Source organism: Scophthalmus maximus, chromosome 6 (assembly GCF_022379125.1).
Source record: "Scophthalmus maximus strain ysfricsl-2021 chromosome 6, ASM2237912v1, whole genome shotgun sequence".
NCBI classification, from domain to species: Eukaryota; Metazoa; Chordata; class Actinopteri; order Pleuronectiformes; family Scophthalmidae; genus Scophthalmus; species Scophthalmus maximus.
Window position 1 is genome coordinate 6,318,400 of NC_061520.1, and position 13,660 is coordinate 6,332,059.

Sequence of the window (13,660 nt, forward strand, 5' to 3'; positions counted from 1 at the left end):
CGGGCAGAATCGACGGGGACATGTCATCCGATCGAGGGGCAAACGTCACTTTAACACAGTGAGGAGGAAACAATGCTGATCCCCGCTATATCAAGTGCAGGCGGCATTAATTGAATCCGTTCCTTGGGCCAGTTGGCAGCGGAGCTCTGGTGTACTTCTTTTCTTTCCTTTGCTGGAAACAAATATTTAATCATCTCCCCAGAAGGACTCCCACGTGGTTGTAGAGGAGGCGCAGCGGAGACGTGAACTCCTCTTAGCGGAGAAGAATTTAAACTTCTTTTCAGCAATTCGCTGGTTTATTCCACTCTGTCAAAAAAAGGACTACGGACGATTGCGATCGGCTCCAAAATGCATTGGCCAACGCAAAGATCCCCGGCACATGTTGACGCTGAACAAGTCCTCGGGCAGGTTTAGAAGATTATCAGCGGCCCCAGATGAACAAAAGGGGCATGTTTCATATCGTCCGCATATGAAACAAGTAGAAGGAGGTTTAGTTTTATTCCAGAAGCCGTGAGACTTTGTGAACCACAGTCTAAGAAAGTTTGACTTTTCCTTAGATTCACAAATGCACTTGTCCACTTCTGACCTATATGCATTTGTTTTGAATCATATCATACCAAGACTCTCCACGGTTTTGGATCTTTTTGTATATTGGCTCTTTCTAATAGATAATTTAAAAGTGCGCTCACTGCCTCGAATCGGACAAAGACATATCTCGACTTAAAAGGCAATATTGTTATTTTGAAGTTGAAGAATTGGATACCAGAGGCCTCCGACGTTACCCAAACGTCCATTCTCACTCTGCACATTCAATTCAGTTCTATTGTATTGGCATCACGCCAAATCACAACATACATTGTCCCAGGGCACTTTACATCGTGAGGTCAATGTTACGATATTACAGGGAAAACCCAACAGATCCCACGACGAGCTAAGCACATGGCGACTGTGGATGAGGGGAAAAAAAACTCCCTTTTAACAGGAAGCAATCTCAGGCAGAACCGGGCTCAGTACATTCGACGTCACTCCGGTCTAAGTGTTATGGATTTCTTTATGGATCATGGCTTTCGAGACTAGTCGTGATGGCCAAACCTCACGGAAGGGAGCGACACGGAAAAGACCCTTATGGAGTGGAGGGAGTCTTTAATGTGTTTCTTTTCTCTTTTTTTTTCCACTGAATTGTCCTGTAGAGTGTAACACAAAGTACAACAGCGACTGTTCTGTGGCTCCTCTTCGGCATTAGGGGCCGTAAACTTGGAGGAGAGAGCCCCCCCCCCCCACCGTTTCCTTTTCTTTTCTTTTCTTCTTTGGGGACATTTTCCCTGGTATCAGCGTGTCCACGGCGTGCATGAGAATCCAGTCAATTTGGTGCCACCGAACTATGACACCATTACAGAGTCAATTAGGCCGGCTACAGTCTAGAGCGCTCCTCTTCTTGGGGCTTAGTGTGCCGGGGGGGGGGGGGGGGTTCAGGTCTGCCTGTGGCATTTCTGGACCGTCTAGTCGTAAGGGTGAGGTCAGGCAGAAGTCAATTGGTTTGATTGAAAACCGCCGCCGCCCCTCGCTCTAGAAGAGAGGCAAGGAAGGAAAAAAAATGCAATAGAACACGATGCAGCCATGGAGTAAAAGGGGTTTCCCGTCGGTGCGATGGCAGAAGAGTCGAGCGGCCGTCTGCTTTTGTAATTAAATTCTTCTTCTCGTTTTAACCTAAATGTGACACGGCAGGCGACCACCCATCGCCCGACGTCGCTGGGGCTCTGAGGGCTGATTCGTCGCGGCACTCCCGGTTCTGGTGTTGGAAAAAGCATCGCGGCGATCGGTTTCGTTGGAGGCGATATTCGCCAAAGGTTGAGATCCCGAGGCGACGGGCTCGACTGCGCCCGTCGCCCGGGTGTGAGGTGCAAGAGACGAGCTTTGTCATCTCCAATTCACCACGGCGGCGGCGGCGGCGGCGGCGGCGGCGGCGGCGGGCGTCGCTGTCAGAGAAGCGCTTCCAATGTGGCCGCGGTTGCTTTGTCCGTTTGATTACGGACACAAGCTCAATAGAAAATGTTCTGTTTGGCATAATGCCTTTTTTTTTCCCGAGGAAGGCTAGAGAGGACAGGAAGAATTGTATCCTGAAGTGGATAATTGTTTGACAAAGTACCATCGAACAAAAGGATTTTTTTTTTTTTCTGTGGGCACACAATCTGAAAACAAAACCTCCTCAGACAATGAATGGCAATTAATCTGGTTTCATTTACATGTTTAGATTCATTGACTTAAGGATTTCCGTGTAATTTCCTCCTGTAATTCTTGGTAAAAGAGGGAAAAGATTTTTTGTGCCGTGGAGCATAGAAAATATTGCAAAAATTTGTTTGCCGGTTTTGTCTTCCAACACTGACTCGTACGGTCCCGCGTCCAACAAAGAGTTGCTGTGTTTATCTTTTGTAAAAGGCAAAATGACGACAACAAAAAAGGAAGCAATTAAATAAGAGGCAAAAGAAAAAGAGACACAGAAACTGAAAAAGCATCTGCGGCCTTGAACAACCTTTTAACAGGAACGTGTTAAAAAGGCTGGAGGTGAGTAGTTTTTTTTTCATCGCGCCCTTCTGCTTCAGTACGTCGACCATTCACGGAAATGTTTCATTCCAGCGAAGAATTCTGACTTTGACCTGTTGGGTGAAAAAAGAAAAGAACCGCTTCATGTGAAAACAGGCAGCGTCCTGGCAGATTCATGATTCTTTCACCCGGCTCCTTGTGTGGACACACAATGTCACATCAATCAAAACGTCTTTCTTTTATTCATGAAGCTCTTCTGAATCCACACGACTTAGTGAGAACATCCTGACATTCATAACATCACAAGAGTCTCCACCTCAAGCTCAGTGTGACATCGGCTGGCTTGAAAACTCAACCAGCCTTTTAAAGTCAGGAAAAAAACAAAAAGGAACGGGTCAAGATGGCGCGTCTCACGCGTCTTAAATATTTACTCGAGTGGCGCCGCAGACCAAACGCACAAAGAGACGTGTGTGTGTGTGTGTGTGTGTGTGTGTGTGTGTGCGCGTGCGTGCGCGTGTGTGTGCGTGTGTGCGTGTGTGTGTGTGTGTGTGTGTGCGCGTGCGTGCGCGTGTGTGTGTGTGTGTGTGCGTGCGTGCCTGTGTGTGTGTGTGTGTGCGCGCCGAGCAAATAACAGGGGAAAGATGTACAATTAGGACGATCGGTGGAGCAGGGGAACAACAAATTGCGCTTCGCAGCGAATACGATTGTGTTTCTCCGGTTTAAATTGAACATGAACTGTGCATGAACACGAACGTAACGGACCACAGCGTACAGCGGGACGCGCTCGTAGGGCTCGCGGAGGAATTGATGCTTTGAGAGAACAACCTCCGTCACGTCGGGCGGTCAAAGTTAACACTTGGTTGAGAAAAAGGGAATGATTTCCAAGAGGACGTCGTTTAAAAAAATCTCCTCACACATCCAGAAAGAAACAAGAAGCTCCGGACCCTCCAAGACTCGTCTTTGTGTTGTCAACGCAGCGGCGGGGTGAAGACCCCGTCGCGAGGCAACGTTGCTCGCTCGCATCAAACCGCGTTTTCTCCCCGCTCGGCGCTGAAGACTCGCCGATGAACTTCTGAGAACTTTTCCCGCACTTCACATTTCATCTCTAAAACCACGGCGCAGCTGCCTGAGAGCATAATTATGACGGAGAGGAGTTCACGTGGGTCATTTCGAGTGTGTGACGTCCGACCGCCGCTCGTGTGAGATCGACGTACGCAAGTGTGATCCTCTTTCTTTCCTCACCTCCTCCGAGTTGCTCCCTGACAGACGTCCTCATTACTCCTGCATTATTGGTGACTTGGTGCCATCAGTATTCACCACGGGGACATCTGTGGCTTATGTGGTTTCTTCTTCTTCTTCTTCTTCTTCCAGGGAATTACTTAACTCGCTGACAAAGAGGTCTTTACATAATGTATTCAAATGAGAGCGCAGAGCAGGAGCGCCGTAGTACGCAGTGGAATTAGAAAGCGGTGTTTTATTGGACCGCTGCAAGGTTAGAAGACTCGCTGCAGGACGGACTCAAGCAGGAAATCACTGCACCTTTCTTTGGATTATTACATGAAAGCCCCGACACCGGAAATGGGCTGTTGGGAATGTGCAATACAGCTAAATGAAGGAGGTGGCACTAAAATGTGTCGGCTCAGTTCTCTCATGGCTCATGACTTTTAATCCAGTGCTTCTCAACGGTTCATTCACAGAATTACAATACAATCACAGTAGTAGTCTCTGCCTCATATATGAGATATTCTCGTGCGTTCATCAAACCAGAAAAATTCCGATTGCGATATTACCGAAGATATTGTCTACACCATAGACTGTATATAAATAAAAATAAATAATGGATGTCTCACTTCCACTTCCTCCCGTCGTACAAGAATGAAGGCAAAATATCCCGGATGCGGGCGCCGCCATCTTGTGCTTTTGACATCAATTCAAGCCAGAGTGTCGCAGCAGTGATTTCCCCCTTAATTAAAACCAAACTCTTCGGAAAAATTAAAAATTTGAACATACATCAGTGTGATAAGTACCACTTTAACATAAACGTAACATGTTTTGGCCCATGTCCCATCTGTTACATGGAGGGGGTGTGGTTTAGGAGCGATATTGCAGCCAGCCACCAGGGGGCGATCAAGATGTTTCGGTTTCATTTTTTCGGAGCCGTCATGTCGTCCATCTTTATACACTTTCTATGCTCCACATCTAGTAGTGTTATCCTTTTTTTCTTATAATTAGTGTGTTCATTAATTTTTTGTGTCCCATAGAAACGTCTGTTTCGTTTCGACCAAGTTTTGTTGTTCCAGCAGAAGTTACTATTTTATCTTTAAAGCTACAGTTTTGAGTATTGAACTTATTCATAGAAATTGAATATATTGTCCATAACTATGTGTTCGCGTATGTATGATCAGCTGCAACAAAGGACTGATGTCTTTCCGTCAACTTTGAATGAGTTAAACATAGTTACATGAGGTGGACCCGATCCTCCGTGTGAGTCGACATTTTTGCTACGTCGTGTTGAATACGGTTGTTGTCACAAAACGGTTCTAGAATACGTCGCATTCACGCTGAATTTTCAGCGCTGCCGGAAATCGGAACTGGAATTAGTGGTGCGCCATCATAAAGTGTCCCCTGTCGGGTGCTTACTTGGTTGCGGTTTGCAATTTTTTCTATCAGATGTCGCCAGAAAATTACAAATATTACAAACTGGGCCTTTAAATATGCTGTGTTGTCAACGCGCCTACTTATTTCTTGTGCATAACCCTCTGTTTGATGAAGTTGCTCTGTGTTGAGCTCTCGTGGCCTTTGTGTTTTTCAAGTGAAACAAAAGAGAGAAATCCCTACTAGAAGAGGCATCACCAGTCAAACACGCTGTTAAGTTTGAATATTGACTCCGATATATCATTACAGTTTTAACTGCAGGGTGTATTGGCTGCGGGAAATTAAATCGCACAGAAAAGTGGTTTTTATTATTATGATTTTTATGTAGAAATGTGCAGGAGGCACAGATGAAGAGTTTCTACAAGACAATGCACGAAATAGGAAAAGTAATACACTAATAAAGAAGATGCAGTGCGCCTTGTCTCTGCAGTCACAAAGCGTTACCAAACAGTGGACGAGTGAGCATCAACTGCCATGAGGAGAGAGAGAGAGAGAGAGAGACTGACTGACTGACCTGAATTTGGCTTCTGATGAATTTTTGCCATTAAAAACATAAATCACTTCACATTTGACAGTTTCGTGTGTTTGCCTCGCTCTGCTCCCTCTGCAGTCTAAATGTCACCAGTCGCCTCTTTGCTCATCATGTGGCAAACATTTAAGTCTGGTGTCCATTTCGACACAATCTGATTGGTGGCGGCGTGTGGAATCCAATGTTCATATAATTCAAATATCAAAAACATACACTGTTGCCGCCTTCGCTTGAATCAATTCGTGATCGAGTTGATCTCAGGCACACACTATAGATACAAGGCCGAAAAACAAGAGGGAGAGGAAGTGGTTCAGCCGCTGTGGTGAAGCCGGAGCCGCATTACCGTGGCTGTCCTGATGCTGCAGCGGGTTATTTGTCACCATTAGTTTCCATTAATCTCAGTTACGACGCAATTAAGATAACACTGGGAAAGTCCTCCAGCGTGGCGTGTGAGATGCCGCGGAGTGACGTTTGCGGTCTCAAGGCTTCCCCACTTATTTGAACCCATCCGCTCACGTAAGAAGTGACCAAAGTGGTGTCAACCGGACAAGTGGGTCATCACACCACACAAATGGCCGGAGCGATGAAATGCTGTCACGACTGCGGTGGAGAGATTCTCTCTCCCCTGCGGCGGTCCACCACGAACCGAAAAAAGATGATCTGAGGCATTGCGACAGTGTAAGTGTGATTTTTTATTTTGTTCAGGGATACATCGCAACAGTGCTTCAATCAAACACGCAATTATTCAACTTGAGCCGCTCAGATTTCACCATGAACTGGAAAAATGGGGGTGGTTCTATAACTTTTTACCGATATGTCAAGTAGTTTTTATGAAAGAAGAGTCACAATTCTCTGATTTCAGCTTCTTAGATGTCAATGTTTTCTGGTTTCTTTGCTCCTCTGTGACAGTGAACTAAATATCTTTGGTATGTGGACAAAATATAACATCATCTTGGAGTTTTGGGAAACACAGTCAACATTTTTCACCATTTTATGACATTTTATGGACCAAACAACTAATCGATTAATCGAAAAAAATAATTTAAAGATATTAATCGATTATGAAAATAATCGCTAGTTGCAGCCGTACAAAATAGATCTTATGTCGTCTTGGATAAAATTAGAAAACAATTTTGTGGTAGAGGATTTAATTCCCGCAGTCTCCACTCGTGCCAAGATGTTTTTCTTCCATATGTGAGGTGTGCGAGTCAAAGAGCAGCGGGTCGACGTGTCCCCATCTGCATCCGACCAAATCCAATTCAACAGGTCTGAGAATGCGGCGTCACATTTTCAGGACGTGAGATATTAGAGCCATTTTTATTGGGACCGGGCATCTTCTCAAGAGGAAAAGGAAGAAAGAAAATCGATATATGCATTTATATATAACATCTGCCCAGCTCAGATGAAAGGACTGGTGTGTTCTGCTCTGGTACAAGATTCGGCTCAACCTTGTGACCGGCGACATATGAAGAGGATTCTACGCCCGAGGATCAGCGACACAAAAATGATTTCATTTGCAAAACAATATCAAACAATATCAAAAACTTCATGAAAAAAAACAAAAACCCAACTCTTAAGTCTGGAGGCAGGTTAAAAAACAACAACAACAACAACAACAACAACAACAAAAGGATGGAGGGGAATCTGGCTCAGCCGAGCAACGGGCCGTAGAGCTTCCTCTAAGCTAAATGAGGCAAACAGCAACTACAAAAACACAAAACTACCAGACTTTCATCCTCAGAGGAAACAAGCGCTGAAGAAAGGCAGCTGGTCGGAGGATTGCTTCGCGTCGGAGAGAGAGAGAGAGAGAGAGAGAGAGAGAGAGAGATCCTCTCCCGCAGGCCTCCCTGCGAGGAGACATTCATAGACGTCGTGCTTGGTCTTCGGCCACGAGCGATCGACTGACCTTCCTCTGCTCGGACTTCGTCCAAACAGAACTTCATGGATGAGACGTCTTACACACACGTCCACTGCGCTGAGGGAAGAAGATCTCTCTCTTACCGCACGGCGGCGTATTAGGGCTTTTCTGCGATGAAAGTGGCCCATTTCACGAGGAAAAAAAATCTGAAAAAGTGTGTTTTTTTTGTTTTTCAAGGAAGTACAGCGCTTCAGGATCTCCACAGACGTCCGGATGTTAATGATAATACGGTGAACTGGGATATTCCTTCGTGTGTTTGTTTGTTGTTTGTGAGTTTGTTTCTCATAAATTTTCCTCTGTAATCTCGGGGAATAATCCGAGTTTCTTTCTCGTAAAATCTACCACTTTAACCTTGGAAATCCTGAGTTTCTCTCTTCATACAATGGCCCTAATAAGCCGTCCCAAGAACATGAGCACGATGATGATGATGATGATGATGATGATGATTTTTTTGTTTTTGTCATAACCTCTCAAAGACTTTTGCTGCTCACTATTCTAAAAAACCCAACGCAGGACTGTTGCAGATTTATTCCTTTTTATTTTTCAAATTTTTTTTCTGTCGTTGCACGTCTGAGGTTCCGGTCTGACCTTGTCACAGGTAATGAGGTTTTTCGGTGGCAGCTGTGCACGAATAAGACAGTTTCCATCCACTGCGAGGACTCGAGACATTGGAACTTGGCGGCGGACTTTGGCACAGCTTCCAGCTAATTGAGCCGGATGCCACAGAATGACGGGCGGCCCTCGGCGTCTCCGTCTGAAGACGGGCGGGACAGTAATGGACTCTGCACTCGATATTTCTGTTGTATCTGTCGTCTCGTGGGAGCTGCGGGTATCAGGTCGCGTGGAGGTGGCGCGTGAATTGAAGACTCTGGCCGATGGAGTTCGATGAATGTGTAACTTTGATTAATGTTCGCTTAACTGTTGGGTAATTGCCAGTAGTCTAACCAGCAGGGGTCTGTTGGGCCTTCGTGTGACACTGAAAATAAACACTCAACTCACTTTGTAAGGGTTATTTGAGCCTCCCTGAGTCTGAACTAGTCTCTATCTTCAACACTGACAGGTCCAGTGTGTGTGTGTGTGTGTGTGTGTGTGTGTTATAGTGTTGGATCTACAGCGTTCAGCATGTAGGCGGACGTCTCTTGGCACCGTGTCCCGACCGTCCCGAGGAGCAGCGGGGAGCTCAGGGAACAGTCCGTCAGACCAACACGTCACACTGAGACAACGCGGAGTCCTGCCAGATAAATCCTGTCGGGGAAGAAGCGCTGCAAAACTCGGCCCGGACGCCCGGCGTGTGTTCGCGGGGACTCGAGGCGTTTAGTCATCATGCGCTCGCGCAGCCGGTCCGGCCCGACGCGATGTATGGTGGGTGAAAGGGCCGGGCTGTTTTCCCCGCAAACCGTCTCTCGGGGGCCTTTTGTTACAGCAAAACATTTGCAGGGAAACAGATCTTTCACAGAAACGCTCCGCGGCTTGCGAATGCGACGGAGGGAGCGGCTAAAAGCTTCGCAGAGCCCACAGACAACAGCACACACACACACACACACACACACAGGCCTCAACTTCTTTTCTAACAGATGCATGCAAGTAGATAAGCGGAACGTTAGGTCCAAAACATGAACGAGCAACACAGGAAGTAAACAGACGGCATATATGCACCTTTCCAAAGAGAGTTGGGCGGAAAAAAAGGACTAGTCGATGTCCACGGCTCACAATTCTGCCCAGTGAGTGAATCACAGGAAAGGTGAGGAAGGTTTCACCGGGGATGTCGTGACAAAAAGGAATTGTGCAGCATTTTCTAGCACCTCGTCCATAATTTTGCACAACAACATACGCACCATGTCCCCGTCCCTCAAGGTGTCTAGAAAACATAAGTGAGATGAATCTGGTGGGCAACGGCAAGGCACTGAGAGCTGTTCTCATTGCAAATTCAATTTTTCACAAATTTAATAATTCACTGAGCTGTATGACAACGTTTTCTAAGTAATTATTTTTGAATTTATCATTGGATCTTTTATCTATTTTGATTAATCAGATGGCGATTAGAGGGGGATAGGAGGACGGGGAGGGGTCTCAGCAAACATGGAGGAGGACATTGGTGCAGCCTTTGACCTCGCGTTAGACTTAAAATGATCGTGCAAGTTTCCTTCATGTGAGAATAAATGAAGGCAACAGAAGTGTTGTGTGATTTTGACTGGTGAACTACAGTGAGTCAAGAACTGGAGCTGCGTCTATGTGGCACAGTTTGGAGCAGAAAAGAACAGGACACCAACAAGGCTGTTTCTTCCTTTCTTCCTTTCTTTCTTTTTTGGAAGCCAATTATCCTCTTGCTGGTTCGGTCACTCTTCAGGGGGAAAACGGAATCTCAGCTTCCCCTGTCATTCCCAACGTGGACTGATGAAGCCGTTGACCCCATTACGTCAGCCGTGATTGCTTTATTGGTTTCTACTTATACTCAAATACAGTTCACACAAATAAACACCAACCACGTGTGTTGTCGTGAAGATATTGTTGTGCAGTTATTTTCTTCCCTGTACCGTGAACTGACGTCTATCGGCCCCGGTGTGTTTCAGGTGGCGTGTGCATCTCCCAGTCAGTCAAGATTCCCCGGGAGCCCAAGCAAGGCGAGTTCGACAAGGTCATCCGGCGACTCAGAGAGAACCCGAACGCACGAGTCGTCATCATCTTTGCCAACGAAGATGATATCAGGTGAGGCCGGCTAACGGCTGCACAACGCCACTTTGAAGATCAGACAAACACAACCGCGCCAGACATCGCCTAAACATGTCTGAGCGCAGGCCCCGTTTCAGTCCGGCCCCGCTAAACCACTGTGTAATGAATTGCAAAAAAAAAAAATCAAAAATCAAAGTGGAGCTGCTCGGGGTGCCGACCTTATCCATGGCAACATCTGCTTCCTCACCTTTTGCAGGCGGCTACTCCATGCGGCTAAAAAGGCGAACCAGACGGGTCATTTCATCTGGGTGGGCTCGGACAGCTGGGGCTCAAAGATCTCGCCGGTTGTGCACCAGGAGGAGATGGCGGAGGGGGCCGTCACCATCCTGCCCAAGCGCCAGTCCATCAGAGGTACGCACCGCGTCGGGGCACTGTGCACACATCCGAACTGCGTGACTCATAGAAGAAAAACGTGAAAGATTATTTTAAATGCGCGACGGTCGCCGTGTCTGTTCACAGAGGAATGACAAGTCGCCTTGTGATGTTTTAACCACTGTTGTGTGATCCGCTAGACGTCTGACTGACTGAAATTCAATCAAAACAAAGCGGCAGAGTAGATTGAACATATCCAATATTCCAATTAATCGCAGTGCATTGAAAACAACAACAACAACAACAACAACTACAGAGCTTTGACTCAGACTGGAGCAGCACTGATGTTCACACTGAGTCTGACTACTTGTCGCAGGGTTTGATCGCTACTTCATCAGCCGAACGCTGGAAAACAACAGACGCAATATCTGGTTCGCCGAGTTCTGGGAGACCAACTTCAACTGCAAGCTCAGCCGCCACGCCGTGAAGAAAGGGTCCGGCCTCAAGAAGTGCACAAGTAAGAGTTTTTCCTTCAATCGCTACCTCGCGTTGTTCCCGTTCGTTCAGACTTGTAAACCAATGTCCGGCTCACGTGGCTGGGACTTCTCTGGCTCACGGTGGAGGTGTTTCTGACGTACATCTCCGGCCCATTGGAAGTGCGACGTTCAACGTTCAACGTTCAAGCGCCGCCCTGTGTTTTTCTGCTCGGTCTAGTGTGCGTTCACCCGCACGGCTCTGAGGAGTGGAAGTCCAAGCTGGGCTGGTTCGAGCTTCGCAATCTGCGTTGAGGTGGGAAAAAAATACAACGGCAACATTTGACTAAGGTTTTTAAAAAACAAAAACAATTAAGTAGCCGAACATATATTTCAAAGATCAAGATTGTCACAGTTCTCTCCAGTGTCTTTATTTCCAGTTAATCTACTCACTTTACTTTCCGGTGCTCTAACAGTGATCAGCATGGACGACGCTTTATCTCGCAGACGAGTGCACGTCGTGATTGAAGACATGCTTATTACACGGTGGGCATAATTACATCCATTGTGTACGTATAATTAAACACGGTTTCCTTAAGAGGCGTTTGAGATATTCCTGATAATGTTATTCAGCAAGGCCTGCAATCTTTTTCTGTACCTGGCCATGTAGGCATTTTCACACTTTTAGTCATGGCAGATTGAAATAAATACTCGAGTATATTAATCAACAACCTCAAAAAAATTAAAAGCTCAACAGTGCCATAGTTATTGGACCCGTTAGTTAGCAAGGGGAGCTGATGTTAACTTATATCCATCCAGTGATCAGTGTTTGTTAGCATTCACTCTCTTGTTCGCGCTGTGGACTGAAATCTGATTTATGAACTTGTGTGTAAAACAAGGCTCCAGTTAAAAGAAAATGTACTTGTTGGATATCACTCACACATCAGCCAGATAGCTGGGAAAAAAGAAGGTATATGGCTTTCATTAACATCTATGACAAACACTTCCATTAATTATTGTAAATGTATTCTACATTTCCCTGTCCAGCCTTTAATGGCCAAATTAAAGAATTCAAGTAGAACAGTGATACAGATATTAAGAAGTAAATTCTGTCTGTAGATGAGATCATTAACTGTCTGTTTGAAAACCAGTACAGGTTTACAGAATGTGCACCAGAGCTGTATCAATAAGTCCATTGCCAGATATTTAACATATATAACATACATTACATATATACATTGGACTGATCTTTTCACTCATTTTGTGATTTAAACGTGAGCGTTTGATGCTCGTCCTTGTCACACGTGATGGTAAACTGAATATCTTTGGATTTGGGGCTTTTGGTAAGAAAAAAGCACAAGACGCGAAAACATTAATTCTGTCCAAAAAGGAAATTGGGGCAAGTCGAAGTCGACTCCTACTGTAGCGATGTAATAGTGTCGTGCACACGTATGTTTACTGGATTTACCATGTGCGCCGTGGTGCGGCTACAGGTTGGTTCACCCCCATATTATATTTCATGAGCAAACCGGCTTTTATTTGTTTTGCGCTGGCCACTATTCATCTATTGACTTTCATATGAGAAGTTGCAGTATATCATTGACATAAATGGGCTGGATGAAATATTAGAAACACCTTCCAGTATCAATACAGTTCAGCAGCACCACATTATTTTATCTATAAGATTTAAGTTCAATTTGAGTACATCACAATATAAACTACAATATATATAGTGTGAATACTTCTTTACTTCATTCCCAACTGTGCTTTATGAATCAAAGGATAATGTTGACGATCAATTCATATATAATTGTGGTAGCGATCGCCATTATCGTACATGGGCAGTAATGATGTTTGATGATCAGAGAAAGGTCCCACAGTGGAGACTCAAAACTCAAGAGACTCGGGGTTTGTTTGTTTATGATGCTTAATTATTTAGGCGTTATCGTTTTTGGTTCCAAACGATGAACGGATAAAGCGCACGGGGCTCGCGAGAAAATACACCGGAGAGCTGCAACTTCTCCCCTAGAGTTGGGCTGCGAAAAAAACCCCAACAGCTGGCGTTGTCTTCACAGGCAGTAAATCCCGACACTAAGCACTCTGAAGAGTTGACACAGGGGGTTACGTGCCGGGGTAACAACACTCAGGCGGATAAGACAATACTGATGGATGACTTAGTCTTCGGAGTGGGAGGAGTGACCCCAGTGGTTACCTGCCAGCGGGAGCGCAGGGGAGAACATCGGCGAGCTCCTCGTGAGGGGGGGGGGGGGCGGGGGAGTGCCGTCCGATCAACACCCTGGACTACACTCACAGTTACACCGGTGTTGGAGGAGAAGGTAAAAAGCCCTCTCTTAGGTAAACATACCTGAGTATTATCAGCTAAATGTAATGAAGGTATCAAAAGTAAGAGTACCCATTGTGCAGTATGATGGTCCTTGCCACTGTTTGACTGTTAAATATGTTTTTTTCGTTTTTATTGGATTACAAATATTGGATTATGAG

The 13,660-nt window shown here is 45.7% G+C and overlaps 1 protein-coding gene across 4 annotated transcripts in view; it reads left to right on the forward strand.

Annotated features, from left to right (window-relative positions):
* Positions 1-13,660, forward strand: part of LOC118308845 (metabotropic glutamate receptor 4-like) — a 148,540-nt gene that overhangs the window by 103,220 nt on the left and 31,660 nt on the right. For all 4 annotated transcript variants that reach the window (XM_035630269.2, XM_035630272.2, XM_035630270.2 and 1 more), the window contains exons 4-6: positions 10,214-10,349; positions 10,570-10,724; positions 11,062-11,202. In XM_035630269.2, coding sequence (XP_035486162.2) covers positions 10,214-10,349; positions 10,570-10,724; positions 11,062-11,202 — 432 coding nt within the window. The remainder of the gene's footprint in view (positions 1-10,213; positions 10,350-10,569; positions 10,725-11,061; positions 11,203-13,660) is intronic.